Below are 21,677 nucleotides of genomic sequence, written 5' to 3' on the forward strand. Positions count from 1 at the left end.
GACCATCCTGGACAAAATGATAAGGGGGCTTCCAAATCCGGCAGCTACAACACCTGGTCTGCCGGATTTGGAAGCCCCTCTTTAGTTTTTCACTTGCTGGGCCCAGAGTAAAATGCTTTGGTGAGCACAAACTAGAGGGGAACAGGCAACACCAGTGTGATTTTGGTGAAATTGTGACTATCCTGGACAAAGATATAGGGGGGCTTCCAAATCCGGCAGCTACAACACCTGGTCTGCCGGATTTGGAAGCCCCTCTTTAGTTTTTTACCTGCTGGGCCCAGAGTAAAATGCTTTTGCGAGCACAAACTAGAGGGGAACAGCAAACACCAATGTGATTTTGGTGAAGTTGTGACTGTCCTGGACAAAGTTGTAGGGGGGGTGCCATATCTGGCAGCACCTGGTCTGCCGGATTTGGAAGCCCCTCTTTAGTTTTTCACTTGCTGGGCCCAGAGTAAAATGCTTTGGTGAGCACAAACTAGAGGGGAACAGGCAACACCAGTGTGATTTTGGTGAAATTGTGACTATCCTGGACAAAGATATAGGGGGGCTTCCAAATCCGGCAGCTACAACACCTGGTCTGCCGGATTTTGAAGCCCCTCTTTAGTTTTTTACCTGCTGGGCCCAGAGTAAAATGCTTTGGTGAGCACACACTAGAGGGGAACAGCAAACACCAGTGTGATTTTGGTGAGTCTATGACCATCCTGGACAAAATGATAGGGGGGGTTCCAAATCTGGCAGGAGAAATACCTGCTCTGCTGAACATGTTATGTAGAGAACAGTGCAGATCTTCCCTATTGACACCAGGATTAACCTAGTCTAAAATAAGGAACATTAATAGTGTGATATAGGCACTAATCAATAATAAACTTTATTTTAGGGCACCTTTCAAAACATTCAATGTCACCTTAAAATAAAATAAAAAATAAAATATGAGTGGCATTACAATACAAAAATGTGTTGAGTAGGAAACCACAGAGGAAAATTACATTCAAAGCGAGTGGAGCTAGTTTGAACAAATTATCTTTTAGGCTTGATTGAAAATAACACAGTGTCTTACATTATCATATATGTTATATCATTACTGTTATATCATTGCTTACTATTCGTGGTTATCAAGTATCAGACACTTAAACAACAGCGAAGGTTTTAAGAAATAGGACTATACTGACAAATGACATCTTATCCTTTCATTGCCTTTCCTTAAAACGAGCAACCTTGCAATTGTATGCACATTATTTATTCAGCCGTTTGTTGTTTAATCTGATGTGAAATATATCATTCAAAAGAGAGAAAAAAGCTTTGAAAACTCGGCGAAACTCAATACAGGCGATGACGTCACCTGTGCGCGTCCCCGCGGACAGGGCTTCAATCTACGGCATAACACCGGCCTCCTTCAGAAGCCGGTGGAGCAGTGTTTGAGCTCAGGTGTCAAACGCTCGAGACGCTGCACGCGCGCCGGTAGCAACAGCGGCGGCTCTTGAATTAGCGAACTACACTCTTTATCTTTATCATTTGGAGGAAATATTGGTTCTGGAATATGCTTACCACTTGACTTTAGCTCATTTCCGGGTAAGCTAAGTTTCGAAAAAGTATTTTTAATATGACAGAAGTTGTTTTCTTTCGACATTCTTTCAAATCCTCCGAAGCGGAAGCGAGAGATTCCTGACTTTATACCACTTTACAGTCTGTGTTATCTCCTCGGTTATTGTAAACTGCCATATATGTGGACTTTAAAATGAGTTTATGGCAAAAGTATAATGCTTTATTGGATATTTTACTCTCCTCCGTAGCCATTAAAACATATTGGTTCTAGCGCAGCCCAGTGTTTCCGTCTAACACAGGTGTGTGTTTATTTGTACGGTAGCCTCCCATAATATCTCCCTTATTTTCCTAAAGTTTGTGTGTTCATTTCGTAACTTAATTTCCCCCCATATAATTAATTTGGGGTTGTTGGTAGAGGTATTACGTGATTTGAAACGTTTTTTTAACCACACTGACCTAGACTATAAATGTTGTGTTGTATATTTGTATGGGTGTCTGACAAGTTGCCTTGGAGCATGAGCTCACCTTAGCCCACCTAAGACCACATTGTATAAAAACAATCGTTCAAAAAACAGGACTTAAACAAGCCTCTAAAAAAGTAATTGCAGTATGCAACATGGACTGCAGTGTGTGTTTTGGTAGTATTGACTGAGGGTGTGTGTTGTGATGTAAAGTTTATTTAAACACTGTTCCTGTTCTGTAGGTAGTGTGGTGGAGCCACACAGCGCTCTCCCCTCACCCTGTCCTCGAGACCCCCTGCTCTGTCCTGACTCGCACATGGTAAGAACCTCATCTGGCTTTTTCTTCTGCTAAACCTAAAAAGTGTGGCAAATATGTTGGAAGAAGAGCTTTTACATAATTACTCTGTTATGAGTAAAAGTCCTGCAGTCAAGATATGAGTCAGCAAAGTGAATTATAACTTTGGTTGCTGGTAGGGTAAGGGCTTATTTTAGTTAACAATAAGGTAGTTTAATTATGTTGTTCCCTACCTAAGGGTCAGGGAACATTAATGATTATAATTTCTTAAATGTACATTACTGTAAAGTTGCAGCTGATAAAAGTGTTGCTTATTTTATTATTACATATACTATCATGTTTCTTGTGAATTGTAATCATATTTTGATCCATAGTAATTCTTCGTTATTTATTTTTTTAGGGGCTCTGTAAGGAAGTAGCAGATTTCTTCCGGCTGTGTATTTTCAAATTCTAGCGCACTCGAGCTGGTTTCTCCAAAATTACCTACCCCACCTTTAAGTTTTGTATTATTTAATTTTGAGAACTTAAAGGTGGGGTAGGTAAGTTTGAGAAACCGGCTCGAGATACACTTTTTGTTATATTCCATGGAATGCTCTTAACATCCCGATAGCAATGAATATCTTAAGTGCTTTGACAAAAAATCCATAAAAAAACGTCATCTGTGGAAGCCGTAGTACTGTAAAAAGCACGACCAATCATTTTAGCCGGCCCGGCTAAAATAACTGGATGGCCTACCTGCCTGTCAGCCTTCCATCTGTGCACAAACTTATCTCGTGCCCTCATTGGTCATGTGCGAGTTCGTGTGTGTTGGAGGAGGGGCTCTGTAAGGAAGTGGCAGATTTTTTCTGGCTGTGTATTTTCTAATTTTAGCGCACTCGAGCTGGTTTCTCCAAAATTACCTACCCCACCTTTAAGGTATCTAATAAATGTGGTAGCTTTCTGATCAAAAATATTTTTATTGTGTTTCGACAATGCATAAACAGTGTTTGTCATTTAGAGATGGAAAGCTAAATATATGCATACAAATGAGACAGTGGTCTGTACTGATTGTATGTAGAAAGAGAAAAAAGAATTACAAACAAACAATAACAAGGACTAAAGTAATCTCCTACATTCACTGCCAGTGAGCCTCATACACACTAAATTAATATATATGCGTGTAATACATATACATACATGCAGCAAATACCTATACTCATACAAATCTAATGTATACATACACACATACATACATATGCTGCAGATAGGCTATACCAGGGCTTCTCAAACTCCGGACCAAGGTCCGGATCCGGACCGAACCCTGTGTCCCATTATTAAAAAAAAAAAGATTCTGATAAATTAATGTACATCATCATGTACGCGCGTCTTGTGTCTGACGCGTTGTGAGAATGAACGTGCATATATATTTACTTGTGTGCGCGAGCGTGACTCGCATAGCAGGCCGCAAGTTAACCGCAAGTTTACCTTGACATACTGTATGTATGTATTGAATGCGTGTGTGTATACAGGGGCGCCGTTTACCGACAGGCAAGGCAGGCAAGGCAGGCAAGTGCTTGGACCAGAAGGGGGCCCCCAAAGAAGGTAGATTAAGAAGGTCCACAGCAACGACAACATGAAACACCCTTTAATTTACTGCAACGACATGTCGGGAAACTCCATGCATAGAGCGCCAAGAAACTGCTTCTTAATTTCAGTTTCGTTTCTCCGCTCGGGGGGGGGGGGGACTTTACTGGCATTGATCCGGACCAGTGACCTTGTATAAAGTTCACAACTGGACCTTTAATAAAAAAGTTTGAGTACCCCTGGGCTATACCAATAGCAGATCGTTTTATAGAGTGTGGAATGCATTAAAAAAAGGTTCCCAGGCTTCCTGACATTTTCTGTTTGAATATAAAAGTGAATATCTGATCTTTTCAAGTTTCATGCAGGACATAACGTCCATCAACCACTGGGAGTGAGTGGGCGGGACACTCCCTCCACTTAAGCAGGATGGCTCAACGAGCTAGGAGGAGAGCAAAGGACAGAGATCCCCGCCGTTCTGCAGTTAAATGCATCTCTTTTCCTATAACCCCAAATATGGCAGCCAGAGGATTTGAAATCAGTTCAGTACTGAACACCTGGGATAAGGTTTGAAAGATCTCTGTCCAGTACATGAATGCTGCAGCTTTAAAAGTAGAACATAATCCTTTGCAATATAGTGGAGTAGAAATATAACATAGCAGGAAATGGAAAAAAATCTACTGAACTTGAGAGTAAATGTATTTAGACACATTTTACTACTGTATACCATCAAAACACAAAGGAGGAACAAATATAAGTTAAGGTGCAGTGCTTTTTAACAGACTGCCAGTGTTAGTGTGCTTCACTTGTTTGATGTGGGGTGTAATCTTGCAATGTCACCTCTAGATATATAACTGTATCTATAGTATATATGTCTGTATTACTTGCTATATAAGCAGATAAGGAGAAATCAATGCTTTGCTACATTTTCTGTCATGTTTGGCTCAGGTATCTGTGTTGAAACCCGCTATCACAAAATGGCTTTTGACAGTGCTGAAAATATAAACTGAAATGGAAATGAACCTTTGTTTGAATCTGAATGGACTGTCTGACTCCTCTGCTCCACCAGGATCTGCAGGGCTATAAGTGGGTGCGCTGGCGGGTGTGGTTGTGTCGCGTGGCTGCCCTGCTGTCCTTGGGTCTCCTCCTGCTTGTGTTTCACTGGCGCCCGAGGCTTGGTGTCCTCACCCGCTGCTGCTCCTGCCCTCTGGCTCTGGCAGATATTCTGATAATCAGAGTGAGAAAATACATTTATTCCTACTTTGATTTAAAACCCATTATTATAAAACTGGATTTCTCTTGCAATAATTGCTTTTGACCTCTGTTTCACTTTATGTCACATTATCATTTAATGTTCTTTAATGAAACATGCACTGAAAGGTTCATTTCCAAATAAGATCTCCAAACTAGAAATGTATAAATAAATAAAAAACTGTATAACTAATAGGTTTTTAAAAGTCTTGCTTCACACACTTCAAATGAGTATTTATTACCCAGGCTGTTTGCCATCTGTTTATGTACTCATTGGGTTGAAAGGTGGATTAACATATTCCTGTGTACATAGCTGCCATATCTGCAAATATCCAGCTCTTAAAGCTGGTGCGGTGTAAGTAAGCATATTCATAACTTTATTCAATTTGTTGCTTCTGTTTCATGACATCTTGATCACTTTGCATGAATCTTAGTATAAGAAAGAAAAGAGGACCGTGTTTATGGTAGTATTTTGAGTTGTACTCAGATTCAAAGTATTTGAAGTGCCTTGTTTCAAGCAATCACAGAAGAATTTGTGTCGTTTCTTCCCTCAGGATACTTTTGGCCGGCAGCATGTGGTACAGGTGCTCACAGAAGAGATGGAGGAAGGCAGGTCAGCAACACGTCATTATCCCAGCGCTATGCAGAGATCTTAGAAAACGGTTAAAACTCTAATTACCCGGTTTGTCCCTTTCAGTTTGGGGTCGTTTGCCGGGCTTGAGGACAATGAATGGAGAGATACGGTTCAGCTGCAAAAGGAGGAGGTAAGGAAGCAGGGAACATTGTGCAGAATAATTTGCTGAGCAATCTGTTTTCTAGACTGAAAGTAACCGTGATTGTGTGACAGAAAACGCTGCTGCGCTACTACCTGTTCGAAGGACTGCGCTACATCTGGCTGGACAGGAGAGGAGCCTTCTGTCGTGTCAGGTACTGAAACAGGAGGAGCAGGATCACAGGACTGAGTACTGGATGTAAACTGATGTTAGCCAGTCCTTCTTTCTGCTCATACACAGATGTGTTTCCAATATATATATATATATACCCAGATAATGAAATATTTCCTTCTTAAATAACCACTCAGTTTTCTGTCTTTCGTCATCAGTGTCCTCAATGAGGACTGGACCTGCAAGGACCTGTATGGCTTCCAAAAGGGCCTGAGTGCCCTGGAGCAAAGCTCGAGGTAGGAAAGGATGAATGCATGTAGAGCTGGGCCATATGGAGAAAAAACAAACACCATTATATTTTTTACTAAATTCCCATAATAGGCCCTATTATGCTTTTTGGGGTTTTCCCTTTCCTTTAGTGTGTTATATAGTTGGTCTGCAAAGACTAATATCCCAAAGTGTTTCTCCCACACACTCCCCCCTGCCTGAAAGACCTACATTGGACTCCTTTGTTTACTTCTGTGACATAATGACATCACGATGTAACATATGCGCTCTAATGGCGCGTTTCCACTACACGGCCTCGTTTGGCCCCGCTCGGTATGGCTGGGCCTCGTTAGGACTGGCTCACTTTATGGCGCATTTCCATTACAATTTAGGAACTGGGGTAGTATCTATTGTAACGCAGTGTAGGCGGAGCCGTGACGTGATCTTCAGAGAACCCCAGAAAAACAACACAGCCGTTAGCTGTTAGCACTCAGAGCTCACAGCTCCTCATATATGTTCAGAAACTAGACAAAAGTTAAACGAGTACAAACCACAGACTCTCTGTGTCATGGCGAATACAGTCGCTGCTTTATTTATGTCTGTATAGGCCGTTGTTGTGAGTGTGGACGGTCGGAGCATATACTGCGTTAGCTTAGCCAATCTCCATTTAGAACACACGCATTTTAAAAGGTTTTTCGCCTGCCGTCTGTCTGCAGACTTGTCAAAGCATTAATTCATGGTTTTTACTAACCGGTATCAGTATGTTGTTACTTCGGCATCATTTTGAAACGTGTATTACAATTAAATCACGGTCAAATATGTCCATCTTGTTGTAGTTGTAGCCCCCTTGCCAGCGATGCTCTCTCTAGTTTAGCATACTCAGCCCGACTCAGCCTCGTTGTCTCTGGCCCTAGACCCGCGATTTTATGAGGCCAGAAAAACTGTGAATTAGGACCCGCTGGCCGGTACTAGGCCAAGTGGAAACGCAACCAAAGACGGGCCGCTGACGTCACAGCCCTCTTAAACCGTGCTCCGCGCTGTAGTGGAAACGCGCCATTACTCATTGGACGTGATGGGCTAAGGGGCGGGACATTTCTAAGCGATTGATCAATCACAACAGAGCCGTCCAGCTAACCAATCAGAGCAGACTGGGCTCTGGTTTCAGACAGAGGGTGAAAAGAGGTGCTGCAGCACATGCAGTATGAGACAAATAAAGACCATGCCACAGTAAGGGCAGAAAATGCAAATATGAACCTGAAAATGAGCAGAATAGGGCCACTTTAATATTGCCATGATATTTTCTTCATCTAAGACGTTATCTAGTGATATATCCGATAACAATCGGCATATTGCCCTGCCCTACATGAACGTAGAAATATGTCATTCTCTGCATTTATCCTTTCAGGGGACGCATGTATGGGCCCAACCTTATCGATGTGCCTGTGAAGCCCTACCTGACACTGCTGTTTGAGGAGGTAAGACGGGTGTCTTTTTTTTTTTTTTTCTCAGATTTATTTTCTTTTTCATGAATAATATCTTACTGAAAATCCAGGTGAAGTATCAAATTGAACCTTCCTTTAATTCTATTTATCTTCTCCTTTAGGTCCTCAACCCATTCTATGTGTTCCAAGTTTTCAGCATCACACTGTGGATGACCGATAAATATTATTATTACGCCACGTGTATATTTCTTATATCGATTTTCTCCATCATTATCTCACTTCGTGAGATCCGCAAGGTGAGCCTGTCGTTGGATAGTTAGTCTGATTCAAATTTTTTATGTGTTTGGGTATGGATTTTAATAATTGAATTGTATGAAACTCCACAGCAAAGCATCACTCTCAATAACATGGCCCGGTTAGTCACTACTGTCACTGTAAGGAGAAGCTCAGGAGGTGAGTTTGTTTTCGCGAATGCATTCTTATAATGTGCATTCTTTATAGTTTCAGGAAATTATACATGTGGATTTGTTAATATTATTATTATATTATATATATTATAATAACAAGAAATACTTTTGGCACAGCCTGCTTTAAAGGAACGAGTGAGAACATGAACAATACCCTTTGCACCACCTTGGTTTCCTGATCAGTTCAGGGGATGGGGAAGAGGTTAATGTTTTTAATTCATAGCTATGAACACATGTAAAATATGTATTTTAATGTATACTGTCCACAGGTTTAGTTTCAGATGGTCGACAATAATAGTTGTCATGTGTTCTACATAAATAGGTGCATCTCTTGAACCACCTGTGTTTCAGTTCCCCATTTCTCACAACTAAGTCTCAGTCTGCCTAAAGTTCAGACAATCAACTGAAGGGTTATCATATTATATATCTCTATATATTTAGCGGCATTAGAGTGGCCCTTTTATCTTGCGTCTTTTAAATGAGTAAGAAACTCGCATAAGAGTTGCACATCAAAGTACAGCGAACACTGGACCTGGCTTTAAAGAGAACCTGTGAACTGTGTGACTATTAAAATCTCTGTCACAATGTTTCTATAAGCTGGTCCACTCTTTTTTGACTAAAAAGCACAGAGAAGAAGAAGATTGTTTTAATAGTAAACATCGATATAAATAATGCAAGATTGAGATTTTTATGGTTTTGCAAGTATTTTTTGAGAAAGGGAGTACACTCAATGTGTTTGTTTACTTAAACAAATGTAAGCTCTGCTGAAGTCCCTTCAGGCAAAACCTAAATGAGATGTTTGAGTGTCCAACTAGCAACAACAATCCTCATTTATGAAAGAAAAACTACTGAAACATCAATTCTCAACTCAACATCTTTTGTGAGTTGAAACTCAGTAACAGTGCATGCAGATAAGAATGTAGGACGGCAAACTGTGGTCTATTAGGGCATACAATGTTAGGAAAGAGGACTTTGTTTTTGTAGGGTGCAGGAAATAAAAAGAGTAGTTTGTTTCAATGAAAAGTTTCTGTAAACAAAATAGCTAATTCAAATTTTGAACAAAGAGAAAGAACCGAAATGTGTGGCTTTTTCTTCTGAATGTAAGCGTATACTAGTCTCCTAATTCCTTGTCAATCTTGACACAGCATTCATTCCTAGTTGTGTGTTTTCTCAGCGGAGGAGTGTGTGAGCTCAGAGGATCTGGTCCCTGGCGACTGTCTCATCGTCCCTCAGGAAGGCCTGCTGCTGCCCTGTGATGCTGCCCTGCTGGCTGGGGAGTGCCTGGTCAACGAGAGCATGCTTACAGGTGATCTTCAAAACCTCAATACAAATGACCTTTTTATGTTGGGTTTAGTTTAAAAAAATATATATATTTAAAGCTGGGTTCATGTCACATGATTAGATCCACAAAACTGCCATTAAAACAGATCATCAACATGACTGAACACCAGTGCTAATTCTTCAAAATAATGAAGAGAATATAACCTTGTGGTATGTGAGGGGAAAAGACTGTGATTTCTTGCCCCTTCAAAATATCAAAAAAGGCGGTAATTGTGAAAAAGCCAGGTTTCAAAACTTTGATTATCATCTCAGCGAAAACTGGAGTGAAACCAAATCATTATCATTTCAGCCTAGAAAAAAAATGACTCCACCTCCCATTTTGTAGTTCAATAAAAACACGGACACCATTTTACAACCCTGCAGTAAGGTACCTGAATGTCATGTTTTTTGTGAGGAGTCACTGTATTGACCTGTTGTCATCCTTCCAGGCGAAAGTGTTCCAGTGCTGAAAACCCCGCTGCCAGCAGGGGAGGGCAGGTTCAGCACGGAAACTGAGCGCAGACACACCCTTTTCTGTGGAACGCAGCTCATTCAAGCCAAAGGTGGGAGGCCTGGGGGCGGCGGTGCTGTTGCCGTGGTCACAAGCACCGGTGAGTAGAGACGCTGAGTACATTTTACTGAGTTATTGACATCTAGTCTTGCTGTAGAGCAGTTTTTCTATAATAAGGTCCCTTTTTTTCCTTTGTCGGGGACGTTGAAATGTAGAACCTTTTGACCCATGAAAGCCCACAGGGCAGTTTGAAAAGGTCATGCTGCTCTCCTGCTTCACCAGTTCTCCTGCTTCTATATCATCCTCAGGGTTTTTCACAGCCAAAGGTTACCTGGTCAGCTCCATTATGTATCCTCAGCCAACAGACTTCCACTTCTACAAAGAAGTCACCAAGGTCCTGCTCATCCTGGGTTTTGTTGGTAACGGCTTTAACAAAGATAACAGATTTTAAGGACAACCATTTTATCTACAGCTGAGCTACTCAGATGATGTATTTAAGTAGCTGAGCTACTCAGATGATTGTGTTTAAGGCCTTTTTTACCTATGATTCAACAATATTGAATAACACTAACAAACTGTTTTGTATGTTGCTTCAGCTTTTCTAGGCACCATATACAGCTTTGTGGTCCTCTTCAAAACAAATGTAAGTGCAAGCCACTCGCCTGTCTTCCTTTGGCATGCCAACAGTAAAGAAAGTGATGTCACTGACTTGTGTGTGGATGTGTCCAGTCGACCTGGCTGGAGCTGTTCATCAGGTGCCTGGATGTTGTGACCATCGCAGTGCCTCCTGCGCTGCCGGCTGCCATCACCACCGGCACCATCTACGCCCAGAGCAGACTGAAGAAACAGGGCATCTTCTGCATCAGTCCCCCCCGCATCAACATCTGCGGCAAGGTCTCCCTCTTCTGCTTCGACAAGGTGAGGGGGAATCCATTACCTAGAGTTTTATGGGGAGAATAGTCACGGCTGCTTGACCTGTTGAAGTCTTCTTTCATCCAACTACGTTTGTTCCTCCAGACAGGAACTCTTACGGAGGAGGGTCTGGATGTGTGGGGGGTGATGGAGGGAGGACCTGCTGGTTTCTCAGAGCTGGTCCCAGATCCTAGACTCCTGCTCCCGGGGCCCATGCTCTCGGGACTGGCATGCTGTCACACTGTGACACTCCTGAGGGGAGAGCCACTCGGAGACCCCCTGGAGCTCAAGATGGTTGAGTCCACCGGTTGGGTATGTCTCTTATTTGAAATGTACTTTAAAGGGTATTTGAAGACTAGAATCGGGTATTGATTTCAGTGATAGTATTGAATAAGCCCATGTCTTGGTACTGATATTAAAGCAATATTTTTTGCTAACGAACAACCTTACTCACAAAACATTCTCAAAGATGTTCAGACAGAGACAATGTTGTTTTTAATGCCATAGTGATGTCAACTTGCACAATAAACGTCGTGCAGTCCTATTTTAAACAGTAATGAAGTGTCTGATCAAAGTATAAGGAAACTATAAAGGCGATAAAAAAAGTGCAAATCTGCTTCAAGGCCAAAAATAACTTTCTTCTAACTTCTGTGTTTATGATATTGGAAACAGTTGGACTTAAAATAATCTCTAAATACATGCCAATATTAACCGTTTATTTAAAATATTCTGTCATCTACACAAAATGGTACAGCATGACCTTTATTTTGTCCATTATTACTTTCAATTGTTAACAGGTATCACAACTATTGTCATTCAAAAAACTCAGAACATTTATCTCACTGTGAACTTCTGCTATAACATGTTGATTTAAATCGGCATGTTCACATCTAATATTTCCAGACCCTTCAGGAGCCGGAGGGAGATGGGAATAAACTGGATACAGAGTTCGGGAGCCACAGAGTTTTGGCTGTTTTGAGACCTCCACAACAGCTCCAAGCTCAAGGAACAGTGAGTGACCGTCTCGTAAAGAATTATCAAAAGGGCTTAAAGGTCTCCTATCATGCAAAATGCACTTTTTAATGTCTTTTATACATAAATATGTGTCCCCGGTTTCTCGGGGAACTCACAAAGTGTAAGAAAACAAAACCCTCTCTCTTTTCCTCCGTACCCAAATCTCTAAAAATGGGGGTACAACGGAGCTGATCCAGATTTGCTGCCGATATGACGTAATATCTGAAATGTGGGCTGACTTTATACCCACGGCCCTATCAGAAACTTTGCTATCAGAAACAATGTGCAACGTGTTTTGGAAGTAATATGGTCTTTGTTTACATTAGCAAGCATCGCTAACACTCAGAGCTAACCTGTACTGGAGAGAGTATGTGTAAAAAAGCAGGAAATAAAAAAGGAACTCACCTTGTAGTAAACCCGCAAGAGAAAAAGCATTTGAGCTCCATACTGTTTCAGAAATAATCCTTGATGTGGTTTAGAACATGATATGGCGTTTCATCACGGCAGCATTTAGCTGTATCTCGGTAGAATTCTGAGCAGGCATTAGCTCACCCCCCCCCCCCCCCCCGACCCAGAACCAGCACTTCTGAAATAGAGGGGTATGAGGCATGGCTAGAATGGGTGATCTGTTTGGTATTTTGAGCAAAACACTTCATAGAAATGTTTTTTTATACATTTCTCTTTTATTTTCTTGTCAGTCCGGTAAAGCGGTGGCCATCGTTCAGAGGTTTCCCTTCTCCTCGGCCCTGCAGAGGATGAGTGTGGTGACGGTGGCCAGCGGCGGACACTCGGCACTCGCTTTCATCAAAGGATCCCCAGAGATGGTGGCTAGCCTCTGCCGGGCAGAAACTGGTAAGTAACTTGTTATCTAAGGTATAATAATATTATTTCTATGTGTGTGTGTGTGTGTATATATATATATATATATATATATATATATATATATATATATATATATATATATATATATATATATATATATATATATATATATATATATATATATATATATATATATATATATATATATATATATATATATATATATCTGAAAGTCTGCATTGGGTCTCAATTGTGCGCCTCTTCTTGCATTATGTTTTCAGTGCCGGCGCAATTCTCCAACAAGCTGCGTAGCTTCTCCACTGAAGGCCTCAGAGTTCTCGCCCTCGCCTATAAACCAGTAGACGTGAACACTGACTTTAGCAAGATTAAAAGGTGAGGTGTGCTTCCCTTGGGCACCAAATTCTACAGGCTAATTTCCTGCTCCTGAAGTTGTAAATCCAGTCTTACTGAAACGCAGCCGTGTCCTCCCACAGAGCAGAGGTTGAGAAAGACATGCAGTTCCTCGGCCTGCTGATGATGAAGAATCTGGTAAAGCCTGAAAGTGCCCCGGTTATTAACATGCTGACGATGGCACAGATCCGAAGCGTCATGGTCACTGGTGAGAGATATTTGGTCTAGGAGTATTATTCTCGCTTTGGGTGGAAGAGGTCCCGGGTCCAGACCCCGGACAAGCCCCCTTTAGTTCAGCCCAGCTCAGACAGACTAGACGATTAACAATAGACATATTTATTTATTATATAACAAAATGTAACTTAACAAACCTAAAACTAATGAGACACTAAGTAATCACTGATGTATGAGGGTGTGAAAATGTGTCAGTAGTCAAAAGTAAAAAGAAAATGATTATTAAAGGGGCCCTATTGTGCTAATTTTCAGGTTCATATTAATATTCTGTGCCTCTACTGTGACAAGTTTCCATGCTTTAATGTTCAAAAAGTTGCAGCACCTCTTTTCACCCTCTGTCTGAAACCAGAGCCCAGTCTGCTCTGATTGGTTAGCTGGCCGGCTCTGTTGTGACTGGTCAACCGCTTAAAGTTGTCCCGCCCTGTACATGTGTTGGAGCACTAGCCACTAAATAACTGGTATATGAGCCTTTTCAGACCATTTTCATGCACAAAAACATAAATAAGGCACTACAGAAAAGGGAAAATCAAGGAAAGCATGAAAGGGCCTCTTAAAATCATCAACTTGGAGGCATCTACTTCAATGCTATCAATGTTATAATGTTGTGTCCTTCTTCACACAGGGGACAACATTTTAACGGCTGTCAATGTAGCAAAAAGCTGTGGGATGGTAGGATTTGGCGAGAAGGTGATATTCGTGAATGCAACCCCCCACACTGCCCAGTCCATGCCCACCCTGAAGTTCAGCCTGGAGGACGGAGGGGACCAAAGCTCGGCAGAGATCATCAATCAGGTGAGACAAAACACATCAAGGCTCTGTCAATCCTGAAGTAGCACACAACCATGGGAGGAGAATCTTTGGCTGCTGTTGATGATGCTTTGCTTTTCTCCCCTTAGGGCCTGTACCAGAGTGGTTTTAACTATCACTTGGCTATTAATGGCAAGTCCTTTGCTGCCCTCTGTGATCACTTCCCTGAGTATTTGCCAAAGGTAATGTATGCTATGTTATCCCAGCATTATTACATGGCTTAGTTGAATACTCGATTCTGATTGGTCAATTCAGAACACGTGACACGTTGTTAATCCAGAACAGACAGACCGCTGTCAAGGACTTATTGACCGTTGTTAAGGACGCTCACATCTGCACAAACAAGTCTGTTCGATTTAACTGTATACAGTTTGGCCGAAAAGCAAACCGTTTGCTTTTCTAACTGACAAGACAAGAGCGACAAGAAAACAGCGGAAAAGTAACGGGGCAGAAACCCTCCTTTTTACGCAGCGGTCCAGACATAGACATCAAACGGCGACACATATTCAGTTGCCAGTTACTTTGGCATTAGGGCAGGGATATCTAGATACTTTCCAAGCTTTGACATAATGAATTGTGCTACTTTTAAAGCAAGCAACGATGTTTTCAAATCTGTAATCAAAAAGCTCCTCAAAAACGCTATCGAAGCAGTTCCTGACGTTGCTACGTTAGTTCAAACAGTAACAACGGACTATTTTTGTTAGCGGATGCATGTCAATTTAAATCAATACATACAACTATTTTTTAAATCAATAAAATCATTTTCTTAATCCATAAAAGCATTTCAATTAATATTGGAAGTCATATCGTTACTTTGTTGAGAATGTAGCCTTGTAATAAGCGGGATAATGTGCAGCGACGCGGTTTCGCGTCGGGCTCCTGATCAGCCTGTCGGTGTTCTTTTCCCCATAATGACCGCGTCGCTGCACATTATCCCTTACATAACATTCTGACAATCAGAATGTATTTCAAGCAGCATCTTTCTTTGATGATGATGGCTGAATGAAGATGTTCTTGATTCTTTGTCAACTATCGACATGCTGTCACTGCAGGTTTTGCTGCATGCCACAGTTTTTGCACGCATGGCTCCCGACCAGAAAACCCAGCTGGTGAAAGAGCTGCAGAAAATCAAGTGAGTACAGACACCAAAGGAGAAGGCTTGCGAACACACAAGAAGAACTGAAAGAAAATCAAAGAGAGGGAATATATATATATATATATATATAGAGGAACAGAGAATTGGCTATTAGGGGAAATCAAACTCTCATTAACCTTCAGACAACCCTTACTAGTGATATGGAAAAAGAATATTGATAAATACAAGGCATGACATCCCTATTTTAAGTCAGAAGTACGGTATGTTAAGGTATTTTAGTTACATAATTTCTATGCTGTGTGACTATCAAGTTGTGTTTACAAATGATCAAGTTGTGTTTACAAATGCAACCAAAAGGAACATTACAAAAAATACATTTCTGGAGAAAGGTGGAATAATTTCTCAGCTGTTGCTGTATAGAGAGGCGAAGTCGCGCCCTTCTACTTCCACCCCATGGGACCTTATTTCGGAAAAATTATGTATTGAAGTCAATGGGGAGAGAAAGATTATCTTTCAATCCCGTTTGAATTGTGCCACGAATTAAACATATGATGTTTGTCAATCTTAAAAAAATAATTTCCATGTAAAAAAAGTCACAGTTTGTCGTAAAACTGTTGAAATATAAGACTATGAAAAATACGCAACTAGAAAGACTACAAATCCCAGAGTCGCGTAAGTGATGTCATTAACGTTACACTCGTGTTACTCACCGAAACCTTGTAAAGCCGGTCCCACATGCTGGCTCTTACGGAACCGACTAACTCTGTATGTACAGCTCTCAACATGCCCAGACTTGTAGTGATTTTCACCTCTTTTAATACTTTTCGCCTCATTCTGAAAGAAAGAGGTGAAATGTGCCAACGTGACGGCCGTCTTGGTGTTGGTGACGTGTACGAGACCAGAGATGTAGGTTGCGGTCGGATAATCCAAAAATCAGCTCCTAACGTCAAATCCTATCATCTATTCCTTGACCTCTGAGTGAAACGTCACGGGGTTAAGCGATAGTGGATAGGAGAATTCAAAAGGATTTAGGAGAAGAGACTGCGGTACTTTAGAGAACCCGACTGCACTTTCACTATCCGACGTGTTTATGATGCGCCAGCGGACGTCATGAATGTGCGTCTGCTGCTGTGGGGAAACTATGGAAACTACAGTTTTCTATACAGCGGACTACAACATGGATGTTTAATAAGAACGAGGGACTACTGTAAACTCATCTAGAGACTCTGCACCGTGCTCTGATGCTGTTGTTTTATGCTTTATGAACGGGAACAACAGAGAAACATATTCTTCATGACCAAAGTTGGAATTGAAATAAAAAAGGAAAGTGAAACTTATGCTCGTCACCCTCTCCCTCCGGTCCACATTAATACAAATGATCCCAATACGTATGATTGTATGAACTATGAAAAGATCTTAAAATCAATACAAATGTATATATTATAAACGTTAGTCCTTAACATCTATCACTGTGTATATCACCATTCAAACATCTTTTAAAAGTTGAACAAACCCCACACAGCTTAGTAAAGACTGAAATGTTGACTTTATTTGATCATTTCAGTAAAAACTAACGTTCATATTTCTCTTTTTGATTATAATACTGATGAACGTTCAAAACAAAGCACTTTGGCAACTTACCACATACGTTTTAAAATGCTTAATAAGCACCGTAACTTTCATGATATCATTTCTCGTTCATAATCGGTTGTTTCCGTGAACGGCCGACTGTTGTGTGACTGCAAATGCTGCGGCTGCAAGGCATTGTGGGGCAGCATTTTCTCCTCTCCTTTCGTAAAGGGAGGTCCAGTGGTTCCTAAGCTAAAGGAGGCTATAAAGGAAGTTTGAAACCTCCATAATAACATTATTTATTGTCAGCCACAGCTACATGTACAAAGGGCTCTCTCTCTCTCTCTCTCTCTCTCTCTCTCTCTCTCTCTCTCTCTCTCTCTCTCTCTCTCTCTCGCTCTCTCGCTCTCTCGCTCTCTCTCTCTCTCTCTCTCTCTCTCTCTCTCTCTCTCTCTCTCTCTCTCTCTCTCTCATCCGCTTGTGCTCGGTTGATGACTGTCCTCCTCCTCATTCACTTGTTCACTTTCGCTGGTAATATTCTCCTCTGTACCTCTCTCACAACATCATTCAGCTTTCTTTAGCTTGCTTGCAACGTTCGCTAATCGTTCGCGGGTAGTATGGTCGTCATTAGCAACGCCAGAAAAAAAGAAGACATTTTTCGTTTCTAAATCTAAAAACAACAATAGCCTATTAGAACTTATTTAAACCACAGTTTCAATTATCTCAAGCTTATTTTCATTCGTTGTAGTATTTTGATAGTATGATTTATTTTTTAATTAATGTTATTCAATCAAGCCTCAAACTGATGGCACTTGTCCCTATAGCCTGTTTTAAATTGAAGTTGTCTGAGGTCCTTACCACCAGCTGCTCTTGCAGTAATAAGTAGTGTACCTTACTGTCCCAAATGTGCACAATGTAGTGACTGCTTTTCGTCTTTTTGTTTACTCCGTTGTGTTCTCTGTATTTTATATGTCTGTGTTATGTGTAAGAACGTGTAATGTTGCTGCCTTCTTGGCCAGGTCAGCATTGTAAATGAGATTTTGTCTCAATGTTTTCATCTGGTTAAATACAATGTAAAAAAAATGTTTTACTTTTTTTTTTTTTTAATGTGTCAGATTCCTTCGCGTACCACTGGGGAGCTGGGGAGCTACCACAGGTTGAGAACCACTGATCTAGAGAATTCGAACAGCACTTATCATGGCTGCCACTGAGGGACTTCCGGGTCATTTCACTCCGTTAGGAAGGTTCCTAAGCTAAATGGACTATTCAACTTCAGCCTTAGTTCATTGAGCGGTTCACACAAAAAAATGTGTTACTTCACAGTTTTACGACACATTTTAATTTTTTTGACTTGCAAAATTATCTTTTAAATTGACAAACATGTATATGTTTAATTCGTGGCACAATTCAAACGGGATCGAAAGACAACGTTTCTCTCTCCATTGACTTCAATACATAATTTTTCCGAAATAAGGTCCCATGGAGGTCCACCGGAAAGGGAGGGACTTCGCCTCTCTTTTAAAAACTGACATCTAGTGGCCATTAGAGGAACTGCTGTACTCTTAGAGCACCACGTTTACTTTTGTTTAATCAAAACTTTGTTAGCCAACAGATTTGATTTAAAGATAGTTTCATGATTAATGTTTAATTACAGTAATGAAGTAAATAAAACCCACTTCTGTTAATACAGCTACCGGACGGGCATGTGTGGGGACGGGGCCAATGACTGCGGGGCCCTGAGAGCTGCTGACGTCGGGGTTTCCCTGTCTGAAGCTGAGGCTTCAGTTGCGTCACCTTTCACTTCCAAGACCTCAAACATCAGCTGTGTGCCGCTGCTCATCAGGTGAGGACTGGGAGGCACTGGGTTAGAAATAGAGGGAAGACGTTGATGGTGTTTGTGGTACAGTGTCTGCTGAGGAAGAAATAATAACATATATTTTCTCCCCGTCTGTGCAGAGAGGGCCGATGTTCTCTCGTCACCTCCTTCAGTCTCTTCAGATACATGGCTCTGTACAGCCTCGTCCAGTTCTGCTCCGTCCTCATTCTCTACACAGTGAGCAGCACCCGAGCTCCTCACACCCCCACTTTCAAAACGGGCGTACTTTTGCTGCCTTTGATTTTCAGTTTTGTCCAGTCAACATCTATGTTTAAAAAGTCATCATAATACATTTAAATTCATTTTGTTCCATTATGGGCCTCTTATTTTTGAATACCCCTTTTTCTAAAGCCAGTATGTGATGGTAGAAAACAGCCTACCATGTGCACAATGTCATATTAGCTTAATCATAGACATTTTCAGCTCTGGCTAGCTAACTTGAAACATATTTAGTCTTTCATAACATCCTTATTCCATTATTTAATATTTGTCAGAAATGGGAAAAAGGTCATATTCCTGCTAATGTTAACAACATTTCTGTATGTTTGAAATTATATTGTGAGTTTGATTTTTGAACTGATCCAAACCGTCTGTTTGCACCTCTATCAGCCAACAAGCCATACTTCAACACTAAATGCTGACAGTAAAGCCCTGATGTCTGTGGCACCCAGTCTGACGAGCATTGAAACACACAGTTGCCGAATTGTTTTTACAACTTACAATGAAACATGTGAGTTCTTGATGTGTGTGTCCAGGTGAGGACAAACTTTTCGGACTGGCAGTTCCTGTTCTTTGACATGTTTGTGGTGACTGCGCTGGCCATCTTTATGGGGAACGCAGGCCCGTCGAAGGAGCTGCAGGCCTGCAGACCCTCAGCCAGTCTGCTGACCCTGCCCATCCTGGGCAGCCTCTTCATCCACACCTGCATGATCATTCTGGGCCAGCTGGCTGCATTCTTCATCACCACCAAAGAGGACTGGTCAGTGACAAGACACAGGGCTGCTAAGAGATTCTATTCACAATATCGTTAAATATTGTATTTGTTTCTAAAGCCACTACAAACACCATCCCATATCTCACAGTGTAGAGACATTGTAAAACCTCACCCCCCTTTCTTTTTTCTTTAGGTACGTTCCACTCAATTCAACAGTGCCCGGTGCAAATAATCTTCCCAACATGGAGAACACCAGTGTGTTTGCCTTGTCAGGTTTCCAGTACATCATCATGGCTGTGGTGGTCACCAAGGGCTTCCCTCACAGGAAACCTATCTACAACAATAGTGAGTCAGCACTCATGTCAACGGATGATGAATACAGTCCCATGCTGACATATTGGTCAGCTTTATTAAAAATAATAAAATGTAGTCAAATTGAACTGAGAACTGAATTGGTTTTCCAGGGATTTTCCTCTGTCTACTGTTGGTGCTGTTTGCCCTGATGACTTGGCTGGTGTTGTATCCTGGAGCTTACGTGTGTGGAAAACTTCAACTGTACGACTTCGTTGATATGGATTTTAAAATGCTGCTCGTCGCCGTGGCTGCACTCAACTTCCTCATTTGTTTTGTTGTGGAGGTGAGTGATCAAATTACACCTTGACATTACCTAATAGGATGATTGCTAATTTTCAGTTGAAATAAAAAGATATCTAGCTCAGATGAGATGCAGGACAGTCTGTGGATATATCTTATCCTGGGTTTTATGATGGCTGACCCAAATGTTTATTGTTTACTCCAACCAAATCTTTCTTTGTAGTCACCCTACTGGCAGGAAAGATGGGTATTAAAAAAAGGAAGTGCCTCTTTACTTCAGGAAAGATATGCATCTAGAAAGACTGAAATGTAAGATTTTAAAAGCAAAACACATAATTGTGGCTCCCACACATTGTATGCAGAACATCTCTTAGCTGTTAACCAATCACAACAGAACCGGTCAGCTAACCAATCAGAGCAGACTGGGCGAAAGAGGTTGAAAAGAGGTGCTGCAGTATGACAATAACAAGGCACTTCTTTAACATTAAAGCATGGAGACATGTCACATTAGAAGCACAAAATAGATTTATAAAACCAGAACATTAGCATAATAGGGCCCTTTTAATTCTAAATGATAAACACTCCAAATGTCTCTCTAAGCGTGGTATATTCCTAAACCTTTGTTAACTGGAAAGTTGCTGTTTCCTCCCCAGTTGCTGATAGACGGAGGGATCCTGAACTGTCTCCGGTTGCTGTGCGGGGCGCGAGAGTCCAAGAAACGGTACAAACGCCTGAAGCTGCTTCTGTCTGAATCCCCATCATGGCCGCCCCTCAATCAAACCCTGTCCCCCACAGATAACATAGTCATTGACTTTAGCTGACGTCCGCTCAACCAGTCACCCAGTCACCCAAGCCAAAAAGTGCAACTTGTTTAACAATGCAAACTTGTGTTTACTTCTGTTATTAAAACATGTTTTTTCATGTTCCAGCCTGACATACACATATGAATTATATTTTGGGGATTTTAACTCATTAAATGCCAGTTTGCTGAAAAAACTCCACTGTTTCTTAATTGAAAAAAACAAAAAACTAGAATAATTTTCAAAAAATACATTTCAAGGAATATTTGATTATTGTTATTATTAGGTCCCTAGATGGGTCAATGATTGGCAGCAACATTGATTTGAATGCATTGTTATTTTTTTTGCAGTATCAGATTTAAACAAAAACTCACACTCGTGTTCCTAAGGCCAAAAAATGCCACCTTCACAAAAACTGCTATAAAAATATGATATATTCATATATTTTCCCACTTTAAAAGAGTAAATCTTTTAAAACTACTCCAGCCTGACATACACATATGAAATATGAATTATATTTTGGGGAATTTAACCCTTTAAATGCCAGTTTGCTGAAAAAACTCCACTGTTTCTTTATTGAAAAAAACTAAAACTAGAATAATTTCCAT

The 21,677-nt window shown here is 41.0% G+C and overlaps 1 protein-coding gene across 2 annotated transcripts in view; it reads left to right on the top strand.

Moving 5' to 3' along the window:
* Positions 1 to 21,266, top strand: part of atp13a2 (ATPase cation transporting 13A2) — a 33,382-nt gene extending 12,116 nt beyond the window's left edge. The window contains exons 1-29 of one of the 2 annotated variants that reach the window (XM_034144663.1): positions 1,390 to 1,569; positions 2,246 to 2,322; positions 4,928 to 5,095; positions 5,664 to 5,722; positions 5,807 to 5,873; positions 5,957 to 6,036; positions 6,212 to 6,289; positions 7,666 to 7,735; positions 7,864 to 7,998; positions 8,089 to 8,155; positions 9,344 to 9,475; positions 9,939 to 10,100; positions 10,309 to 10,419; positions 10,597 to 10,643; positions 10,730 to 10,918; positions 11,018 to 11,224; positions 11,816 to 11,923; positions 12,625 to 12,778; positions 13,030 to 13,141; positions 13,243 to 13,367; positions 14,016 to 14,185; positions 14,290 to 14,382; positions 15,253 to 15,332; positions 18,556 to 18,708; positions 18,822 to 18,918; positions 19,497 to 19,720; positions 19,869 to 20,020; positions 20,140 to 20,312; positions 20,923 to 21,197. In XM_034144663.1, coding sequence (XP_034000554.1) covers positions 2,320 to 2,322; positions 4,928 to 5,095; positions 5,664 to 5,722; positions 5,807 to 5,873; positions 5,957 to 6,036; positions 6,212 to 6,289; positions 7,666 to 7,735; positions 7,864 to 7,998; positions 8,089 to 8,155; positions 9,344 to 9,475; positions 9,939 to 10,100; positions 10,309 to 10,419; positions 10,597 to 10,643; positions 10,730 to 10,918; positions 11,018 to 11,224; positions 11,816 to 11,923; positions 12,625 to 12,778; positions 13,030 to 13,141; positions 13,243 to 13,367; positions 14,016 to 14,185; positions 14,290 to 14,382; positions 15,253 to 15,332; positions 18,556 to 18,708; positions 18,822 to 18,918; positions 19,497 to 19,720; positions 19,869 to 20,020; positions 20,140 to 20,312; positions 20,923 to 21,090 — 3,384 coding nt within the window. In that variant the 5' untranslated portion in view covers positions 1,390 to 1,569; positions 2,246 to 2,319 and the 3' untranslated portion in view covers positions 21,091 to 21,197. Of the gene's footprint in view, positions 1 to 1,389; positions 1,570 to 2,245; positions 2,323 to 4,927; positions 5,096 to 5,663; positions 5,723 to 5,806; positions 5,874 to 5,956; positions 6,037 to 6,211; positions 6,290 to 7,665; positions 7,736 to 7,863; positions 7,999 to 8,088; positions 8,156 to 9,343; positions 9,476 to 9,938; positions 10,101 to 10,308; positions 10,420 to 10,596; positions 10,644 to 10,729; positions 10,919 to 11,017; positions 11,225 to 11,815; positions 11,924 to 12,624; positions 12,779 to 13,029; positions 13,142 to 13,242; positions 13,368 to 14,015; positions 14,186 to 14,289; positions 14,383 to 15,252; positions 15,333 to 18,555; positions 18,709 to 18,821; positions 18,919 to 19,496; positions 19,721 to 19,868; positions 20,021 to 20,139; positions 20,313 to 20,922 lie in introns of those variants that run through there. The other variant, XM_034144662.1, reaches the window with a different exon arrangement.
* Positions 21,267 to 21,677: the final 411 nt, after the last annotated feature.

The sequence above is a fragment of the Trematomus bernacchii genome, unplaced genomic scaffold, assembly GCF_902827165.1.
Source record: "Trematomus bernacchii unplaced genomic scaffold, fTreBer1.1, whole genome shotgun sequence".
NCBI lineage: Eukaryota > Metazoa > Chordata > Actinopteri > Perciformes > Nototheniidae > Trematomus > Trematomus bernacchii.